General features: G+C 44.8%; 1 protein-coding gene across 2 annotated transcripts in view; it reads left to right on the forward strand.

Moving 5' to 3' along the window:
* The first annotated feature begins 1,973 nt into the window (after positions 1–1,973).
* Positions 1,974–22,397, forward strand: part of ELAPOR2 (endosome-lysosome associated apoptosis and autophagy regulator family member 2) — a 94,640-nt gene continuing 74,216 nt past the window's right edge. The window contains exon 1 of one of the 2 annotated variants that reach the window (XM_042053475.1): positions 1,974–2,306. In XM_042053475.1, the coding sequence (XP_041909409.1) occupies positions 2,178–2,306 (129 nt within the window). In that variant the 5' untranslated portion in view covers positions 1,974–2,177. The remainder of the gene's footprint in view (positions 2,307–22,397) is intronic. The other variant, XM_042053485.1, reaches the window with a different exon arrangement.

Below are 22,397 nucleotides of genomic sequence, written 5' to 3' on the forward strand. Positions count from 1 at the left end.
TGGCTTCTCCCCACTCTGAGTTTTAAGGTTAAATAATTTAGTGATGCAAAAGGGTGACAGGACAGCTGACAAAGCACACTCTGGTACTCCCTTTCCTCACCCACGCCTGTGCCGCATGGAAGTTCTGCTCACCTGAGCTGGCTTCTGCCGGCCCTGTTGCCCCCTGGAGGGTCCCTGGGAGTCAGCAGCAGTAACCCTTCCACTGCACAGAGCAATTCTGCCAGCAGCCCTCCAGACCTGCTTCCCACTCTGAATTCTTATTCAAGGTCAGCACCTGCAGCAAGAAGAGCACTTTTCTGCAAGTTGACTTTGCACCCATTTTCCTTGCATGAAAGACCTGCTGAATCCAACCAATATATTTTTTCCCATATATTTTCAGAGTGAGTCCCTTGCTGTATGCTGGGAGTACCTGCAGCTTTGTGTGTTTTACTTTACCAAATGTGAAGACAAATGCTGCTCCAGCTGAAATCAGTGCTCCTCCGACACTGGATTTTATCCTGCAGTTAAGGTGAGCAATGAATCCTTGGGTCCAACCTTGTGACCTACCCACTGCAGAAGCACAAAACATAAAGCAGCAGCATGGATTCTACCCTCTTCTCCACTTTTTCTGCAAAGATAATTTGATTTTTTCATGTAACTGATTACACAAGGTGCTTTATTTGGCACCCTGGTGAGCGATGGGGCCGTCGATGGAAGCACCATAACCCACTTTCCTTCCTCCAGCTGGAGCTAAAATCAGAGCAAGGCTCTGGACAAGAACAAAGAGAAATTGCAAACTTGTCTCCGTTAGCAGAGCACCACAGAGCTCCCTTCCTGACTGCTCCAGCAAGGCTCTCAAATGACATAAAATGAACAAAATGAGCCATTTTTATATTAGCATACAGTCACAGCAATGACACCAACCAGGATGGACAGAGGGTTGCATGATGCAAAGATCTGACTCTGCCCTTATACCCTGCATCTCTTTTCATGAAGTGAATAAAAGCTGAGTCAAACCTGAATCATGATGAGCAGGAACTGCAGTAAAATTACAAAAAAAAGTCACTCCACGAACTGAAAGAAAAGGAAAAAAAAAAAAGGGCTATGTATTGGAGTCTGAAAAGGTGGATCGATAGGGACGGGAACATCTTGTGCTAGCCATGAGAAGCTCTGTGCTGGGGTTTGCTAGTTAGATAAGAGGAAGCAGAAAGGACGACCCAGGAGGGAGCAGGAAAGTGAGCAGGGTTGGCAGAGATGCCAGGGAGGCAGAGGACAATAAGTGCCTGAGGCAGTCACACATTTCATTAGGAATGAGGAGTTGGACATTGCTGGGGAACAGGAGACAAAATTCGGGCTGAAAGGCAACCACCGATGGAGAAATGTGCATAATTCTGGGGATAAGAATAATTTGGGTCAGGCCACGAACAAGCTGCTGTCGCATCTCATGGAGCAGGTCGCTGCTGTGCTCTGGCCAGGAGCTCAGCGGTCCGGCGCACATCTTGCCTGGTGGGATCCCGCCTTGAGAGGGAACACGGGCATCCTTAGCGTCCGAGGAGCTGAGAGCTGGTGCAAGCACTCCGCGCCGCCTGGCGCTGCCATGGACTGGGATGGTGCGGGGGTGAGAGGAATCAGGCGGGAGACAGCGGGGGATATGGGCCAGCATCCCACGGCAGGGCTGGGGAAGGGGGGATTCCATCCCACAGCGCCGCTCCCATCCCGGAGCCCATCGGGGCCAGACGTTCCAGGCCGGGGGTGCTGCCGGGCTGCCCAGCAGGGCCCGGGCTGCCGGCGGTGCCTGCGGGATTCGGCCCCGCTACCGCCCCCGCCGCGGAGGTTTTGGGCTGGTGAGATGCAGCCGGAGGATGCTCCGCGCTCCCTTCGCCACGCCGGGGCTGGACCAGCCTCGGCAGCGTGCGCCTGCGCCGCCAGCCTTCCTCCCCCTCCCGCTCCTCCTCCTCCCCCCGCTGCCGGCCCCTCCTCCCGGCTCTGGCGGTGCCGGCTGCCGGGGCGGGCGGCCGGCGGGGCCGCTGTGTCCGACAGCCCCGGGGTTATGCCCGGCTGCAGGCGGGGCGCAGGGCCAGGGGCAGCCCGCGGCCGGGGCTCCGAGGTGTCCGGCAGGAGCAGGGGGCGGTGATCCCCGCCAGCACCCCCGCCCCGGGAAGGGGTGCTCGGGCGCTCCGCGGCGGGGGAGGAGGAGGATGATGCTGCTGAGGATGCTGAGGATGCGGCGGGCCGGAGCGGAGCGGGGGTACCCGGGCAGCGCCTGGGTGTGCTGCTGGCTGCTGGGCTGGCAGGCGGCCGCCCTGCAGCTGCCGCCCTGCGAAGAGGTGAGATTTTCCTCCTCCTCTTGGGGTTTTCCCCATCCCGAGGGGCGGGTGGGGGATATTGCACTGGCTCGGGAGGAGGGTGGCATCCCAGCAAGGGGGTGTTGCTGGTTGTTGCTGGCTCCCCCAGAGCTGTCCGTGGGATGATAGAGGGGTCAGACCCACGGGGAGGACCCTCCGCTGCGGTGCGGGCCGAGCCCCCCCGCATCACGGGTAGAGCGGCTCCCTTGGCCGTCGGTCGCGAACCGCACTCCCCACTCCCCTTGCCCGTGGTGATCGCTGCTTCCTTCGGTGCATGGAAATAGTAGAGTCCCCCTCCAAACGAAGGGGGCTCGGCCGGCCTCGCTGTTTTTCGAAATACTGTGTTAAATCAGCGCAAAGGTGGAGAATAAGGGAGGGGTGGTGTGTCAAGCTGTCCCGCCTCCCGGTGTCAGCTCGGTGTGTCCGGGGCTGAGCAGTGAGTGTGACAGGGGGAGAGAAACTTTCTGGCTCTCTACTGCTGTAAGAACCCGAACCTGGAGGGACTTGGTGTGTTCGGAGCAGGGACGCCCCGCACGGCTGTGCGGGATGCGGGGCTGAGGCGGCTGGACAGGGATGTGCAGCCCCGGGTGGCCCCTGAGATTTTCCGGGGAAGGGAGCTGGGTTTCATGAAGCTCTTTTCCGGGGTTTCCAGCCTCACTCCTACATGCAGGGAAATCCTCTCTGCTGCTGTTAAAGAGCAAGTGGGTCCTTCCTGTGTTTTAAACCTGCTGTAGAGATGAGGAGGCTGGGTACCACTTTCCCAGACAGGTCTAGGTGGTCGGGGCTCTGCTCAGGCAAGCAGAAACCTGTAAGTCGGTTAACAGCGGTCTGTCCCCTTCCTTCTAACCCCCTCCTATCCGAGGATGCTCTGGGACCGGAGCTTCCCCACTTCACGTCCCGCAGTTCCACCGTTTAGCAAGAACTAATTTGAACATTTTCAGAGTGGGTTGGGGGTGGGTGACTGCAGCCAGGTGGGAGCACTTGGCTGGCAAAGGGTCCTGATCCATGCTTGGAGGCTGTTGCACTCTGGGACCTCCTCGGCTGGGGGTGCAGAAGACCATGTCTCCTTCCTGTGGTGAAAGAGGGCATTTCGGACCCGGGGAATATTCCCTCTTTGCCTATGAAATTTACTTGTTGTCTTCCAAGTAGCAGAGCTCAGTGCTAGTCTAGCATGGGAAATCTTGCCGTAGGGAGAGGTGATGTCTAGCAAACCATGTTTTGGGCATGTTTCTCCTAAATGTTGATCATTCTCAGGGCATGTTTTTCCTAAATGTTAGTCATTCTCAGAGAGAGGGATTTATGCAGCCACCTGCTTTAAATTACCTATCTCCCTTTTCAGCTAGTGAAGGGAAACAGGTACTTTTAGGTCTGTTCCCATCCTAAAGTCTTCACTTCAAAAAAATGAACCTGTGCAGATGGTTAAATGTGAGAGCTGAACCAGTGCAGTGGTACCAAAAGTGTAGAGCTGGTATTTTGAGTATCTTGTGTTGGGCTTTAGGTGTGCAAATTCTCTCCGGAGCCCTACTCCCATACCCCTTTGGATCTGGACCTCTGTGCTTTTGCTTTTTTTTCAGAGAGGCTAACAATGTTGTTTTAGTTGACTTGAATACTCTTTAAAACAGAGACAGCCCTCACTCACATGGTTAAAAAGCTGTGTGTTACTTGTGCTGGGGGATGTGCAGCCATGAAAGTGTGTCCCAGAAAATGTAGTTACAAACATGTCTGGATGGAGGCAGAGGGGAAAAAAAATGGAGCTTACGAAGAACCAGGATAGCAGATGAACTGCTTTACAAAAGGGAAAAATAGAAGTTAATGGTTTTGTCTCAAAACTTTGCCATTTGCCCCAGTTCAGCCCAGTTTGAATGACCTGGGTGTATTGCCATTAAAATCACATCAGCTCCCGATGAGATTGACTCTGGTTTGGGCAGACTCAGACGGGGATGAAGTTGTGCCATTAGAAAGCACAGCCTGTCAGAGGGTGTTGCAGTCCTCTAAAGACTTGGTAAACATCCTTTGTTTTATACCCAAAAGGTCTGAGAAGGACAAGGCTTAATGTACTGGCAGGTAGTTAATTTTCAATCTTCAGGGGATCTTTTTTCAGCAGCACTTCCCCCCCCTCCTTCCTTGACAACTTGTTTTTCTGTTCCCTTGCTTACAAGAAATACAGATATCTGCTGGTTTGTGAGATTTCTGTGCTGGCACAACATTTGGAGCAGTGGGATCTCTGGCTGTGCCTGAGGCTCCTTGGTGCTCTGATTACATAGATAGTAAAATAATAATGTACAGGAATGTCACTTTCCAGAAACCTTTTTGTCATTGACTTAGCTTGTCAGGGACTGTAGTAGTTCAGCACACTGGATTTAGGAGGGGTGTGTTTGTGCTGCAAACCAAAGGTACAAGCAGCTTGAATGAATATTCCTGTGAGTTTTTGTAGTAAATCAGTACAGCCATAAGCTGTGTTCAGTCCAGGCTGTGATGGTCATTCACATTGTGATCTCTCCCTGAGCTCTCCAATGCCAGCAGCAAATTTAAAGGTGGTTTGTGCATCTCCAAGAGATGGAGGCAGGCTCAGCTTGGATGGCTGGGGTACCTCTGGGGTACAGAACCTGGGGAGACCCATTACTGTACCCTGTGCCTCTGGTGACTTGGCAACTCAAATTAGGACAGTAGTAGAAGAATAATAAGTGCTTGGTGAATTCTTTCTGCTATGGCAATGATGATCAGGGTACTCATGCAAATGTTTCATGTGTTGCATAAATTATGACTTCGAGTGGAATTGATGACACCCATGCTTTTCACTGCCATTAAATACACATTAAGCTGTTATGTTGGAAATAATGAGATATTCATGCCAGTCCCCCTGCTGCTGCAGGGACAATGGTTGCTACATGTTATGTTCCAGTGTTTGGTGCTTTTTCTAAACTTTTCAACTGAATGTGTCTTCTTCAGCTTCCCCTCAGAGATTCACCCAAATCTGAGCAGATTTTGCCTTTAGGACATTTGATACTCAACCTAAATAGATCTTTTCTTAATTTCATTTTTCCTCTGTGTTGAATAACAAAAAACCCCCTAAACTCACTGAGTGACTCTTCTCTTCTTAATTCTCATTCAGCCACATTGCTTTCAAAGAGAGATGCAGATCCTGCTGGCAAAGATGTTTTCTTTCATACTCCTGTTCGACTCTCAGTTGTTATGCAGATTGAGAGCAAGCACATGCCTTTGACATTGATAATAAATGTGATTCTGATACATTGCACGGTTTACCTGCTGTTTCAGTAGACAGGTAAATTAAAGGGTAATGCTAAATGCTTTCTTTAAGGGAATGTATTTTTGCACTAGTCTGCTAGAATGCTTATGGAAAAGACAAAAAAAAAAGAAATGTTCTTGGAAAATGAAAGAGTCTTTTGTAAAATCACTTGCAAGGCAAAGGCAAAAAAGTCTTAAGAATAAAGGGGAAGCATGAACTTGAACTTTGGTCAAGTATGGTGGATTTGGTGTGTTGAAATAGCACCCATTTTCATGATGAGAAAAGGTTAAAAAATTGAATGTGTCTAAGCTAAGTGTGAAGTTTTTAAAGTATATTAGTATGTTAAATCAGGATATTAGGTAGTGAGCTAAGCAGCCTGGGAAGCAAGGTGAAATTCTGTCTTTCTATGTAAAGGATGGAGAGGAGATGTGTCAGTCTTGGAAAGATGTTACATAAGCCTGCACGCCTGTCACCACGTACACATGGCAGGAGTAACAGGGATGTCTGTTGGCAGGAATCTGAATATCTGAAACACTCTCGTGTTGTCAGTGAACTGTACCTGCTTGGGAAGAGGTTTGGAGTCATTGCAGAAGGCTCTGTAGAGGCAACCCATGTGCTGACGGTGAAGCAATTTGGGTGGGTGATTAAAAGAAAAAAGAATAAAACCTGTCAGAGTGGTTTTGTGCCCTATCATTAGTACTCAGGAACCGTGAACGCTGTGTTTGTTCTACAGCTGGTTAATGAGCGCAGAGTGATCACAGCAAAGGGTGGGGCTGCGTCGGTAAGGAGGGAGTAACTTGACAAAGGAAGAGAAAGAAGAACATGCATCAATGCGTGGGGTAGAGAAAATTAATGAGATGCAAATCTATAGGATAAAGTAGAAATAAAAAAGATTTTTGTGCACATGAAAGGCTAAATGTTTTTACTGTTAAAAGCTAGTACTTTTTTTTTTTTTTTTAATGTAACCGTAAACAACCTCTGGGACTATTTGATCTCCAAGATTCATTTAGTCTCTGTTGGCCTTAAAATCTCTGAAGGGATTAGGTCATTTACGAAGGAATTCTCCTTCTTGGTTGGTTTCCTTGCTGTCCCTTATTGGTACCCTTGTCCCTTTCTCTGAAGCATCTGCATTTGCTATTTTGGCAACAGAGCAGGTGGTATCTCCACCAGCTGCTGGGATGATCCAATGTTATAGTCCCTAATTTCTAGCCACCTTGAAAGATATTAGACACTTAACCTATGAACAATTCATAGTCAGCCGAAGAGGCTGTGGAAAGATTCCTATGCAGACTGTTTTATTTCTTTCACCTCTTGCTACACAGAGTTGTGTCTTTGTGGGGGAAAGAGAAATGTACAGCTTCCATTTTCTGTGGTGATGAAGGGTCATAAAGATGATGAAAGAGGAGCAAAAATCAGGCTACAAAACTGCTGACAATAAAGTCGATGGAGTGGAAACATGAGCACAAAAGGTGAGGAGACAGATGCTAAAACACAGGTACCACAGCAGAAAGCACATGGCAGAGCAAGGTGGGGGGAGCACAGGAGAGACTGGTGAGGTGTCAGAAATGAAAACCTGAGAAGGAAGACAGATACTGGCATAAAAACTGGATAGTGAGCCATGGTTGTAATGATTCAAGAATAAGAGAATTAGTCATAGTGGGAAGTGCTGTAACAGACCATAAACTCAAAAGAGTAGTGGCCATTAAACCAACACAAGATTGCATTTCTCCCATCATCAAACATCCCTGGATCATTCAGGGTGAGATTTATCATTTATAAAGAAGGCCATGATTTTATTTTCTCTTTTTCTTCATAGGTTGAGGTTGAGTGAGAATGGGAGCTGTGCTGGGGTTCCTGACACATCCGTGCATTATGGAGTCAGGACTACCAGCCAGCCAGGGGCCAGGATGGCTTTTTGCAGGGATTTGGGCTGTCAGCTGCCTTCCCCGGGCCACACTGTCCACCAGGTGTTGGTTGGGAAAGCTTTGGCAGTACTGTGTGTTGCTTTATGCCAGATGGTGACCTGGGTCAGAAATGCTGGAATCTCTTGAAGGGAACCTTTTCCGCGAGCCTGACCCTGTGCTCAGCGAAGATGTTGGCAGGGCTCCCACCGACTGCAATGACTGTGGGGCAGAGCCAGGGGCTCTCACACCTGCAGGGCTCAGGCTGTGGGCAGCTGGGAGATGCCATCACTGCAGGCTTTGCTGTGTCATATGGTAGGTTGCTGTAAACACCTGCTGAAGGAAGTGGTAAGCACCAACTAAGTAGAAAAAAAAATTAGAGAAGAACAGATAAAGGTTGGTAAAAAGAAAGGTAGCTTTGAATGCCTTATACTTGAGATAGTAAAGAAATATTGTTTGGCAACAGGTCCCAAATGTCTCCCAGATGGTGCCAAGATTTTTCTAGAGGCTGCTGCTATGGAGGTCCCATGTTGTTATCCAGCACGGCCATATCTTCCCTAACCCTTACACCTACCTGGAAAAGAGTGTCCCGCTCACTACCCCTTGGTAACACCTTAGGTCTTACCCTGGACCTGAAAATATGTTTAGATTTTGAATGCTGGTAGTGGGAACATTTTGGTTTTCAGTCTTCCGAAAACAAAAACCGCTGGTTTTGAGGCGAGAAATAGATAAACACCCCTTTTTGTTTTTTAACAACCATCTTTTACAGCAAGCAAGCAAACAAACAAAACCCTTTCAATTACAAAACATTATCTAAATCTCATAATGACCTTGTTTCACAAGCATTGTGATACCCTCTGATAAAGAGTGCCAGACAGTAATCGCTGTGCACTTGGGACGTGGGCTCAGAGCTGATTTAAGATGATCTAGGACGACGTGTGCAGCTGAGCCGCTGGCTCTGCTGCTGGTGCTGATGATCCTGTCACTGTGCTGAGTCAGAACTAACGCTGATTTGGCTGAAAACTCACCTGCCCAAAGGAAAAAAAAAATTAAAAAGCCAAAAGAAATGGGTGAGGGTTTAGCTGGGAGAATGGCAGAGATTACTCAGTCATTGTTTAGTTTCTGGGGGAATAGAAGTGGTACAGGAGGCTTTGGGACCCACCCATGAGCACAAGTCTGGTCTTTTATTTCTAGAACATAAAATTTTGGTGGGATAGAGCTAGCCTGGATTTACACTGAGATAATGCCAAGGGGATTGTATTTCCTGATGTAGGAAGAAGAAAACCAGAGCTGTGTGTTAAAGGTGTGAAAGAATTGCATTGTTGCTCTCTGTTGTGCTTTGACTTAAGAGATGCAAGTGCTGTCCCTGTGAGGAAAGGTATTTGCTGGCTGCAAAACATGTTTTCAATGAAAAAAATAATAATTCCAGATGATGGTGTATTCCCAACTAGAAAATTCCTTTGACATTGAGTTTTTACTGCTACAAAGAGAAGACAAATCACTCATCCCATTGATATGTGATTAACCTCTCTTACCTGGTAGTGTTTTGCGGTCAGGAAATACAACACACAACAGAGGTGATTTATGGTGATACTTGAAGACTATTGGAAAATACCTACAAAAAGTGATAGGAACTGTGTTACTTGGTGGTGAAAATGCTTAAATTTCATTTGGTTAGATTTTGTTCCACCTTAGAGGTACAAATATTTTCCAGGGATAATCCACAGGAAAGTGGGTCAGGGTGTTTGGGATTGGTTAAAAGACTATGCTCACCCTGCCAAGAACAGGAACATCAGGAGAAGATATTGCTGTAAACAAGGTGAGCCAGTCCATGAGTATGGGCAGATCCCTGTCCCTCTTATAGTTAGTAGGGTAGACTGAGCCAAAAGAGCTATATTCTATATGATAATTACTGATGTGGGTCACTAGTGCTAATCTTATAATCCAATTTGATGAAAAACCCCTGCTTTGGGGAGAGGGTGAACTTTCCCTCTGAGGTTGGAACTGACCTGAACATGCTTAGAGGTGTTTTTGATGTAATGAATATGGTCAGAAAATTGAATTGCATTTGATAACGAAGTCAGAGGGAGGAGCGATGGAGATGCCATTAACATAATTGCTGCTGGCTTGTTAAAATACAGTACACGTTTGATAGTAGAGAAATCAGTGTCTAAATTGATTGTACTGTCCCAGGAAACTGAAGTGCACAAGGTGGTGACTGCTAGCAGCCAACTGAAGGGTAAAGGTGATTTAGACCTGAGCTGTTGACTCTTAAAGTGTTCATTTCCCACAGTGTTTCCTGTGGTGTGTGAAATCCTTCTGGTTTTGTGCTTACTCTCTGAAGTTTCTTAAAGGAAGATCTTCACACAGGCTGGTCGTGTTTTATACACACAAGGGGTGGTGCTGTGCCTTTTGAGAGATGTAGAGCAGAAATGGATGACTGCTGATTTTTCCCAGCCTTTTATATCCATGGCTCCCTCCTGCTGGGAGGTCAACAGTGCTGATCAAATGCTGCTTGTTTCTGGTAAGCTGCTTTTTATCTCCAGCTCTGTGGTTCCCTGAAGCAAATGAAGAAAAAGAAAGATTTCCCAAGACAGTTCTTTTCTTCTCTCTTTTGTTTGTTCTTATTTAATCCAATTTTTTGAAAATACAGACTTCTCTTGAAAGGAAAGAACAAGGGGCCCTAACCAGACTTCTTTACAGTAGGATTCATGCTTGCCTGGAGGGACTAGGAGCTGATGTTCATCTCAGGGATGCTGGGGGAAGGCTGCATGATAGAACTGGAGTGGGAAATGATTCAGCTTATCATGCTGCACCTTTGTCACAAGCACCTGCCCTGCAGACCTGCTGATGAGCAGCTTGTCTTGCCTTGTGATGAATGTCAAGTGTCCTGATTAGTAGGAGAATGGCTCTCCCCTAGAGCTGCTCAAGCAACAGCTGAACCCAGGCCAACTCTCTCCGCTTCCAGAAGATCTGACAGGGTGACTGTCAATTAATGCCTGGTTTTGATGCTGAATATAGGATACACTAGGGCTCTGAATTCTCCTTTTTTAGCTGGAAGCCCACTGTTCTCTGTGTTAGCCTCTGCACAGTGAGAGGCAGTGGATCCAGAAGCGTTGCTCTATCCTGCACCAAAGGAACACATTCTGTTAGAGTCAAGCCATCCTTTTAGGGATGCACCAACCAGGTATTACAAATAGTTCAAGACTGAGCCCTGAACTGCTACTGAAATAGCTGTGATCAATGATCACACTCCCATTCACCCCAGCTAAGAGGAGACATAATGCCAAGAACAATCAATTTCTGTATCTTTCTGTTTTCCAGTATTTTTAATGGTACTGAAAGCTAACCCTACTTAAATGTTTGCTGGCTCCTCTGAAAAGTCATTGCTTTGCAGTTCCAGCTTTTAAATTAAAACAACCCCAGACAAACCAGCTGGTTTGCTGCATTGCCCATTGTGATGCTGACCTGCAAATCTCTTAAACTGCTTTGCTAAACAAGGGAAAAAGATTTCCTTAAAGCCTCATGATGTGGTCATGCAGGAATCACAGCTTTCATTGAAAAATGTGGGAGAAAAGAGAAGTTAAGTTGGCTCCTCAGTATTGAAGAGTTGAAAATGTCGGCTTTGAAAATCTGTAGAATTAAATGAAGTGGAGCTAAATTGCATAGTGTTTTAAGGTCCTGTGGCACTTAAATAGGTTATATGAATGTGATGGGGTGGAAGCAATGATGCCTGACTCAAGGTTTTGGGAGGATTTATGTGACTGTTACTGAAAGTACAATTTGATTAACAAACTTTGACATTATTTAAATTTAGCATTCACACTGTAGATAGTCTGATGGGAAGACTCAGTAGCACCTCATTGGGCACCACACATGCTAGAAATAAAAATAAATTATTGGGGCGATCACCTGCTCTCATAGGTGGTCTCTGGCCTGCTAAACAGGACAGACCCAAAGAGCTCTGGTCCCTGAGCTGTCAGTGTGCTCCCTGGCATGGATTTGCCCATGGCATCTGGCACAGCATGGGACACTGCAGTAGAAGCTCTGCATGAACTCCACAGGAGTCCTGCAGTTAGGCAGTAAAGATGAGTGGAGGCAGTTGTGTCATGGGATGATGATAACTGGGTACATGTTATATGTTAGGAAGGCATGTAGCACACTCAGTTCTTCAGGACAACAGAAAACCATTGTGAAGAGACCTTGCTCCAGTGATCCATGTATAGTCCAAGTGTGATGGTGTGGAAGTAACATGGGGCAGAACCAGCATTTCATACCTTAAAAAGAACTTACCTTGCTTTTAATTGTACAAGTTAGGCACCTAGCTTGATCTAAGTATCTAGCTGTCAAGACAGAGACAATCGCCACTCAAGATTAATTTTTACCATCCTCTAAGTGATTTTTTTGCTGAATGTGCACATTTTCTTCCACTGTCTACAGAGGGATGCTGGCTTTTGCCAGGTAAATGCTCTGCTTTTAGTTACCTAAAGTAAAATAAGGACCCATCAGTGGAATCAGTCTCCACTGTGAGTTACATTAGCTGTTAGTAACACAAGCTACAAGGTCACTTTGCAGCACTCTGTAAGCTGCAGGGTTGAGGGTGTTGTGGTAAGGCTGGGACATCACAGTGTTGCAGCTAGGTCTCTGCAGTGACCTAATTACACCGAAGAAGGGATCTAAATCTTTGCCTCTGAACTGCTGAATTAGAAGGGAAACGCAGCAAGAGCACAGTCTTAGTTCTAGAGAGCTGTTAGTGAGCCAAGAGTTTTTATTGCTTTGCCTTGTAGCAGCTTCCTACCAAAGGTGTATTATCACACAGCAGAGTCCCTGTCCAGGGAATAATTAACATCAGGCTCATGCCAGGGTAAATTTCTGTATTGTATATGCAGCATTTATCTATCTATGTATGTCTGTCTGTCTGTCTATCTCTCTCTCTCTAGACACACATATTTAAGCTTGCCTGTAATGATCAGCTTGTAATTTGTCAAATGGGCTAGACCTTGTGTCTGTATTTAATTTCCCACTGCAAAAAGGCAGCTGCATGATTTTTTATGGCTTCCCATGTGCGTGGTTACAGGCTGGCTGCATTGCCCAGGCAGGTAAACCAGCTATGAATGCATTTCTTTCTTTGTGTCCTAGGCTGGGTCATACCTCGCGGGCACAATCAGTAGCAAGGGACAGCTGAGGAGCTGTGCCTGAGCAAAACCCTGATCTCTCCCTCCTGCCTTTCCCCCAGTCCACGGGCTGATGAGTCACTGCTGATGGATTTGACTGATGCAGCCCTTGTGATAACACATTACCCTGCCCCTGGAAAAGGCTTTAATGGGTACGGACAAAGCTCTGCCTACTGCTGTCACGACAAGCTCATCCCTCACCAGATCTGGGTTGGATGCAAGAGGGAATTTTGCAGCTCCAGGCACTCTTTAGTTGCTAGAAATGCTGACAAATAACAAATTTGACTTTGTAGCTGCCTAGGAAGCTTCCTTAGCCCTATGGGTAAATCTGGACTTCAGAAGAATTGTGTATTGAGTAGGGCTTGGCTAGACCCTGCTACCAGAGATCATTTTAACTGGAGTTAGCAGCACAGGCACAGAAAAGATTCCAGAAGCTGAATGTAGCTGATGGCCAAGTTAAATCTAAGATGTGTTTTCTCCACCGTTTACTTAGGTCAGGCTGCCTTGGGCTGCTAGTTTCTCCTTGGTTTTATTTATTAGTTACTCTTGCAGTGAAAATGGACTCTGTGGGCTTGGAGACAGCCCAGGAGGGCAATACTGGATGAGGCTTGCTCATAAGTGTACAGTGTTACATATTTTTCTTGTCAGGCTGTGATTTAAGATATTGCTTTGCTCAATGAACTGGGTTATTTCACATAAGGCAGTTAAGTGCTCACAAAGGGCTGGTTCTATCCTGGGACAAGCGGTTGCAACTCAGGCAGAAGTTCCCAAGCTAAACCTCCCAAACATGATGTCCCTCTAGCGACACAGGTGTCATCAGTCTCTTTTTTGTCCTTATTTTTTCCCCCTCAAAACAGAATATTTGTAAAAACATAAAGCATTTCCAAAATTGAGTATTGACAAAGATTCAACTAAAAATTATTAAGAAAAAAGGTCTTATTTGCTATGGGTAGTGTTTTTTGTTTTTTTTTCCTGTTTGAAAATACTCAGCCATCTGGTCAGCAAACAAATAAAATGCTGAATGATATTGGCAGCAAAACATCCACTGAAAAACAAGGAATGGGAGAAGCAAACAGTTCACAGTCTTTCTGTAGCCTGGTGGGTTTTGGTTTTGCAATATTTTTTTCCACAGAGAAGACTCCTGAGTAAAATTTGTATTTGTGAAATGCAGAACCTGGTAATAATCTTTGTATAAGTAAATGCAGCTTTGGCAAAGCCTAACATCAATAAAGTTATTTTTATTTTTACTTCCCCACAAGGATTAACTGTGTTTGGAAAAAGAAGCGCACCTTTTCTTCATTTTCAAAATGCTTAATTTTTTAGTATTACATATAAATGCAATACTATATATTAGTGTAATATAATATTGTAAGTAAAATTGTACATAAGTGTAACAAAGGCCTGGCTATAAACATGTTTTCTGTCAGTGTGGCCACTTTGGTTAAAATTTTATGAGTTCAAGTTCTAGTGCAAATCACTTGTTTTGACACAAAACTGACCAATACGTGTAGCTCTTACCCCTCTTCTTTTGGGGACTATTTATATTGGTAGAGGAGACTTTATATTGGGGTAACATTCCCTTCCACACTGAAGGTTTATTTCACTGATTCACTTTCTGGCTGTACCTAAAATTCAGCCCCTGAGGAAGTCAAAGTCTGAAGGGGAAAAGCTGAGCCCAGAAGTGAGCCAGACTCATCCATCCCCATGGAGAGACTGAGGAGCACACCAGGAGCACACAGACATGGGTCGCTAGTGACGAGGGAATGAGGGATGGCTTTGTCACATCCTGCCCTGTGCAGGCCAAATACCTCATGGGTGTTTTTCACATAGCAACATCTCTCAAGAGAAAGGGAAATGTGGAGCAAATGCATTTGGTAGGAAATTGTAGAGGAGGTGACAGGGCAGAAAAATGATACGAGATCAGACAAGCGAGCATCATCCAGACTCCCCTCCAATAACAGTGTTGTTCCTTTTCTAATATTTTTCTGGTGCCTGCTATGAAAAATTCTTACACCTAATGGAAAGTGATAACCAACAGCAGAGGGACAGGATGGAAGCTTTGCAAAATGCTCATGCATGTGCCTGCTTTTAAGCACATGAATAATTCCTCTGAAGTTTGAAAATGAATGCCTTATTTAAGATGAAGTTGATGTTAAATACTATCCTGGATTAAAGTCAGAGAATTCTGTGTATCACAGAGTCAATGCTCTGACGTAACTGAGATATATTATTGAATTTAAATCTTTTGCTTCCAGTAAGTTGAGGATTTTTCTTTAGGTGCAGCGTTGAAAAAAACGGATTGATTGGTGTTAAGAATATTTAAATCTTAAGTCAGTTTGGTGCTCATTTCATGCTCTTTTGTGGATTTTCATAGAAATATTTCTTTTTTTCTGTATACGTTTTGCAGACTTTTTAACACTTAACTGATGATGCCCTCTTATATGCTTTTTAAAATGGAATTTGTGTGGCAGATTGGACAGGATGACACTGTGGGACTGCTGCTGGAGGGGAAATGCAATGAAATGGGCCAAGTTGATTCCTCAGATGATTAAATCTGGCCATAGTTCAGGTCCTCACAGGATTAAAGTTGGTAACTTGTAGAATATTATTACCTTTATCCTCCTCTACATGAACCCCCTGGGAGCCCTGTGAGGATGAGACAATTTGGCAGTAGGGAACTGAATCCTTGAGGGCGCATTTTCCCTATGGACACTGCAACTGTAGAAGTTAAACCTGGTTCAGAGCAGTGGTTCAGTGAGGAAGTGGCTGTACAGAGGGAGATGCACAAGCTCTTGGATGTACTTGCACATGCCCAGAAATGTTTATGTTGAGCTAAATTGTTCATTCAGATTGGAGGAGCCTTGTAGATAAATATGCTGTAGTATTTGCCTTAACATTTGCTCCATCTGGCTCATTTTTCTCAAGTACATGGATATAATTTCCCCACTGAAGTTAGCAGCTCAGGTCCTCATCTGAGGTAAATTATTTTGTCCTACTCAGCTGTTTTATATCTGATGTAGTTCTAATTTGTGGATTCTACACATCTCAGGAGCATCCAAAGTGAGAGTCTGCCTGTGTCCTTTATTTTCAGATTATAAAAAAGGACCCAGATTTATCACCTTGTCTTGCATCTGGTAAAGAAAGGTCACGACAAGGCATGAAAAGGAGTGAGTTCATTTGGCTGGTGCTTCAGCAAGGGCTGATATTTGGTACAGTGTTGGTGTTCAGAAGGAGAACAAGGAGCAGAAATAAAAAGGAAAAAATTGTCTTGGGAGATGGAAAACTCAGTGCCCAAGGGAAACCTGGTGAAAGCTTATACATCTGTTGAATGGAGGCTGCCTGGGTCTGCTTGCTCTCCTTGAAGCAGTTGGCTCATCTGCTTGCTGTCCATCTCAGGCCTGGGATCTCCTGATCACTGAGTCATAAAATGGTTTGGGTTGTAAGGGACCTTAAAGATCATCTGGTTCCAACTCTCTTCCATGAGCAGGGACACCTTTCATTAGGCCAGGTTCCTCAGGGCCCCCTCTCAACCTGGCCTTGATGGCCTTGAATCCTTCACAAACTAGAGGTCAGCAATTTTTGCAGCGGCTTAATTAGAGCCACTTGGGATGCTGCAGGTACCTTAGGTAATTGCCTTCTTGGGATTTGCTTCTGAGCTATTAAATAGTTATACCCTGAACCCTCTCTGTGCAGATTGCCTTCTGAATAGGCAACAGTCAGCGACATCCATACTCAAAAAAACCAGAAGCTTCTCTTTTCATTTATGAGTCTTAAGCCCTGAATAGCTGGGAATAAAACATCAAGGTTGAAAAGGAGGAGGAATGAATAAAATCCAGCATATTAAAAGTTATAATTAGAACTGTGATCAACTCTGATACTGTCAGGCCTGTTCGACTGTAATAACTGAGTAGCTCTGAATAAAAAGCTTCACCATATTGGTAGTGAAACATGAATCCTGTTCTAGGAGAACATTTTGGCTGATTGCACAGTGCCAGGGTGTGTGGATCTGAGATACAGCATGTGGGTGGCTTTTCTGGTGTCCATATGCACGCAGCGTTTGCATACGGCGTGCTGTATACTTGGTGTTTGTGAATAACAGGCACTAATATTTACTTTCCTGAAGAGAAAAGCTGGGTTTATGTGTATGGAAGTGACCTTGTGCAAACAGTTCTCTGCCAGCCTGTCTGGATGCTGCTCTGTTCGTGTGGCAGGGAGCAGGGAGGGGCACCCATCCAGCTGGGGACTGTCCATCTGTCCGGCACTGCGGCACTCAGCCCATGCCAGAGCACTTCGGGGAACACCACTGGTGCCTCGTAGAGTCAGTGTGTCATTCTCCCCTCTGCAGGGCACTTGTTTGCTTTGTGCTCTGACTGGGAATACCAAATGACAAAACATGAGGATTTAGTGAGCTTCCTCCTTTATGGTTTTGTAGGTAGAAATTTATGACAGTGAGGGAAGGAAAATACTATAAAATCAAGTGTGAAGCACTGCACTTCTTTTTGCCTTTCTTTTATTGCTATAAAATAGTGTATAAGGGATAGATTTCCAGTAGTTAACAAAGCAACCACTTCAGCCATGCATAGGATACCTAAATATTGAGAGTTAAAAAGCCGTCGCCCATTAATGCTACTTTGATGGGCCTTCATGAGATTGTGAATATCGGCATTGAACCTGACATTTTTTCCTTAAGCCTAACATTTCTGTTAATGCATGATCTTTCAATCTAGTTGACTTCAGTAACTGCAGATTTAAGCCCTGGGAACCTACTTCAGCAAGGTGTTTAAGGGATTGGTCTTTTGGGGTTGCGGTCAAGATGTCCCTTCTACTGCTGAGACCCTGTTGTCCACCATAAACCTGCACTTGCAGTGACCTGAAAAACCTCTTGTCACAAACAAGAAGAAGTGAAAAAAAGGTTATTTTGAAATGCTCCTGTTGTGTATTGAAATAGGGATTCCCGCTTTGGAAGAGAGAACCTCAGGAAAGTCATTGAAAAGCCTGGACCTCCTGAAAATACTGATTCTTGCTGTGTGAAAGCAAAGGGATACAAGGCAGTGGGGTGAATATCTGTAGGATTGTGTAAAATCACTGCATACAGTGAAAGTATCACTGAAGAAGTTTAGCCACGTAGCAAGTTGTGTGCATTTATTAAACTGAAAATACGATTATGTGTGCATTTAGATGTATGTAATAAAAAGAAAATAAAACCCACAAAAAACAACCCATGATGTATAAATTTTAAATGGTAAGATTTTCATGTTATGAATATTAAAGAGTGTCATGCATAGATTGGTGGTAATAAAAGTCATTCTCAGTTTGACAAACTACATTTATTTGGCTGTAAAAATCTGAGGAAAATTACAAAAACTCATAGAAAGCTCGTTGCAGTTAATGGAAAAATACTCACTTTGTGGAACTGGATTAAACCTGTTCAAATATTACTGCTGGGTGACTAAAAGTCTAGATGACTCAATAACATTAGAACAAGGAAGATAAACATATGTATAAACATCCTTTATCATCATGTTCTTTACTTCAATTTTCTCTTTAACCTGTTTTTTTTCTGAAAATTTAGGAGCTCACTGAAAAATTACGATTTTCCAATCAGCCTTGTTTAAAATCTTTTTGAGAAGCAATAGAGATTTGTAGATGAATTTGTTAGGTTTAAAGACTGAAGGGTTAAAAACCCCCAAACCCAAATCCTGATAGCAGAAAAGGAATCACTGGGATTTTTGCTTTGGTTTTGGAGTTAACTCCAGCCTCTGTACATGGCACTGAAGAACTCCCTGAGAAGAAAGGCTGGCCAAGTGGGATGAAACCTCAGTATTTATGAGGTAATTGTGAAGCAAGATTTCAAAGGAGTATTTGAAAGGGTCAACCCCGTCTGTCTGTTCAGAAAGTAATGGTCAAGTTTTCTGTTAAATAAACCCCCAGTGTGAATTCACATGTGCAACAGCATGTTTGGTCGTTTTTATTTTAAAGAGTTGGGCTTCTGTCAGTGTGTGAAATGGAGTGGAATTCATCTCCCTGAGTGGTGCTTCTCCAGTGGGCAGCACTGCCATCTTTAACCTGTGTCCCAGCCTATCCTGCCCCTACCAGTCCACCCTCCACGTGTGCTTGTTGACCACAAAAGGATTTAGTATTTCCTTTCCTGCTGCAGGGACTTTCACTGGCACACTCCTAGGGAAGAAAATGGAGAAGTGAGAGGAGCTTAGTCACAGTGAATTCATCTTCATAGAGGTTAATTTTCAAGAGGGAAGGCTCTGAACTATCTGCTGGTCTCTTTTGATATTTGTAGAGCTTTGTGAGCATGAAGGGCTGTGAGTGCTCGGTGTTACAGTTCACAGACGCCACAGATGACACGTCGCTACCCTGCAGAAAGCCAATGTGCCTCTGACAAGTCTACTACCAGTGAGGTCTGACTGTAGCTTATTGTGTTTGACATCTTTTTACAAAGGGTAAAGTGTTTTAAAGAATTTTGTGGAAGAACTGTGAGAAAACGATTGCAGCAATTTCTTTTCTCCACACCAAAGACAATGCTCGTGTTAAAGTAGCTGACCTCCTCCAAAGCAGCTGCTATTTGAGGGCAGAAATGGTAAAATTTGGCCTTATAATCAAGTCCAGAGTGGTATTTAGACTGCAGAACCCTTTGAGAAAGGTCCTCTCGATCCAAAATAACAAGACCCTGGGTGGTTTAAGTATTATAACTGGATGAGAGTGTATCAGAAAAACATAGGGTTGCTGCTGAGAATCCTGAAAGGCAAATTGACACATGGGCTAGCAAAACAGTTGTTCTTTCCAGGGATTGGAAAGAACAGCTGCTAAATATGTGGTGAAACACATGACAGGAGAACTGGGTAATGTACATGGTGTGCTGGCAGGAACAGGGTTTGTAGAGGAGGAGGAGGTGGGGATGGGTGGTGGGAACTTCATCCTGGAGGCTGGCTGGCTGGACACTGTGCTGTTTTTTGCCCCAAAATTATATAAATCTATATTACAAACTTAACTAGATTCTATATTATATAGTCTCCTAACTAGGCAGCTTCTTATGTTTTCCTGCTCCTAAAGTTTCTCTGTGTTAATCCAATAAATGCTGCTGGATTACAAGGCACTGGTTATTACAGGAAGGGTCATGACAAGCTTGAGGCTTCAAGCTCCAGCTGTACTGGCTGGAAGGGGCATCTCCCCACCACCCTGGGTGCTGTGCCAAGGTTTTTGCCTGTCCAGAGATGTATTGTGCCCCAGGACTCATCATCACCTCTGAGCCACGAAGGAAAAGTTTTGTGCCAATACCCCTCAGTCCCTGAGGTTTGGGCAGCCCCATCACTGCATGGCAGTGGTTAAGGAAAGCATGTGAGGCTTTGTGTGCTTGGGGGCTACTGAAAAACCTCACTTGCATGGGAAGATCATAGAATTATAGAATGGTTTGTATTGGAAAGGACCTTAAAGCTTATCCAGTCCCAACTTCCATCTTTCACTATCCCAGGTTGCTCCAAGCCCCATTCAACCTGCCCTTGAACACTTCCAGTGAAGGAACATCCACAGCTCCTCTGGGCAACCTGTTCCAGTATCTCACCACCCTCACAGTAAAGAATTCCTTCCTAATATCTAATTTAAACCTGCCCTCTTTCAGTTAAAACCATTGCCCCCTCATCCTGTGCCCTTGTGAAAAGCTCCTCTCCACCTCACTTGTAGATCCCCTTTAGGTAGTGGAAGGTGTTGGAAGATCTCTTCAGACTATTTTCTTGGAATATTTACCATAAAACAGCCCTTGTGTTCCCTGAGCCCTCCAGCTAACGGAATAGGTAGTAACTTTGTACCTCTCACCTCCTCATTAGGGGATTAATTAGGTGTGCTTTTCAAGATACTTGGACAGTCCTGAGGTCTTTGTCTCTAATTATTATGATCTGTTTTGTCTGAAGAGTTTCACCTCTAGAATTGGGCAGTATTTTCCTGCCTTTGGGCAATTTGACTGTCAAAGCTGTTATTTTCACTCAATGTTATGGCCTGATGTAATTTCTTGCTCTAATTCTACAAAAGAGAAAAATTGACATCTCAGTTTCTCAGCCTCCTACGCAGGGTAACACAGTGTTTGCCTTTTATTCCCAGAGTAACAGAGTTAGTTAGCAGTGGTAAAATCTGGACCTGTTCTCTGTTACTGGCAAAGTAATAAAAATAAAATTATAGAGGAAATTGGTTTTTTGTTTGTTGCTATGTTGCCTTTAGGATTGAGAGATGTGCTACTGAAACTGGAGACTTAATGATGGCTCATTCTCTCTCCATTACTGGATGTTGCCTTTTGAATCAGCCTCTAGGTCTTTGAAATAATTATTTTGAGGAGATATGAGCATGTGTAAGTGTTGCCTCACTTCCCCCATACTGGCATGGCCTTTGAGGAGGGAAAAGACTTAACACAAAGTCGGATACAAATCCTGACCCCATCTGATTAAATTAAGAAGGAGGTGGAATTACTGACAGAAGTGGTCGGCTCCATAATCCGAACAAGAATGAACATTCAGATGAGAAATGCTCTGGATGCTAAGGTGAATCCATAGTGAAGTTCTAATTCTGTCCTTTTGTGACTAAGCCTAAATTGCTGCTTTAACAATTTTCCAATCAGTAAGGCTGGCTGAAATGGTGTCAAATAATGTTACTGTTTTGCCACTAATATTTCTTAGGAGCAAGGCCACTCTGTTAATTTTCCATGAGCAGCACACTGTGCCGTTCTGCTCTGCTCCAGCTCCCTCTGATGCTGTCAGGAGGGTGCTCACCCATGGGAGTGGGAGCTGATTGTGCCATGTGCAGCCATGGTGGGCACAAGCTGCTGTCATCATTCCAAGAGCAGCAGACCATCGGATGTCCAGAGGACCCAGGGTCCCAGTGCAGTCAGGAAAATTGGGATCTGCACCTGAATTTTTTTATTACTGGTGCATGGTTTAGGTTTTGCAGCTATTTGTCTTCTCTGACTCTGTAGGGTCAGGGATGGGGATGAGACCTGGTTTGCTGCCTGGAAATTAAGCAGCCCATAATTGTGCCTTGCTTTTGAGTTTTCCATGTGCCCAGCAGTGAGGCATCACCCAGTATGCTGCAGCCCTTGACCCCTGGGATAGGGGGACATTAACAAGCCTGTGTGTACATGTATGCTCATATCTGGTAATACCCATGTCTTGTGGAGAAGGGCTTTATCAGAGTATGCTTTCAAGGTATTAGAGATGCAGAGATTTAAGTGGGTGGCCCAGTGGTACTCTCAAAGCCACAGAACAGCTCAAGCTGGTGGCAGAAGGAGGATCAGGAGCTTTAAGCCTTATTCCCAGGGCTTGCTCTAAACACTAATGAACACTTTTCTTAATGTAAAGCCAAAGCCTAAAGTCTGTGCTGTGAAATATCCAGGAGAGTGAAACTTAGGATGCTTATAAGCCAGTTATCTTCAACCCTCCCAGGCATTTAATGCAGAGTCACAGTCCTGACTCACTCTTCTATACCATTATGAGTAATCAAGGTGGTAAAATTATGTTAATCTCTGATTACAGTTTTTTATAGCAGTTTCTCATGTTCAGGAAAAAACATGCAACTAGTCCCAACTTAGGGTAACTACCAAAACAAACTACAGCCCAAAGAGCAACAGCATTCATTCTTAGACATACATTTTCATTGTACTTAGTTATCACAGGACTCCTCAGGAGAAAAAAACCCATATAATTAATTAGATGGGATGTTGGGAAAAAGTGGGTGGAAAATGAGTCAGTGACTGTAG

Source organism: Corvus kubaryi, unplaced genomic scaffold (assembly GCF_017639235.1).
Source record: "Corvus kubaryi isolate FWS band 111438036 unplaced genomic scaffold, C.kubaryi_AGA036_p1.0 135, whole genome shotgun sequence".
Taxonomy (NCBI): Eukaryota; Metazoa; Chordata; class Aves; order Passeriformes; family Corvidae; genus Corvus; species Corvus kubaryi.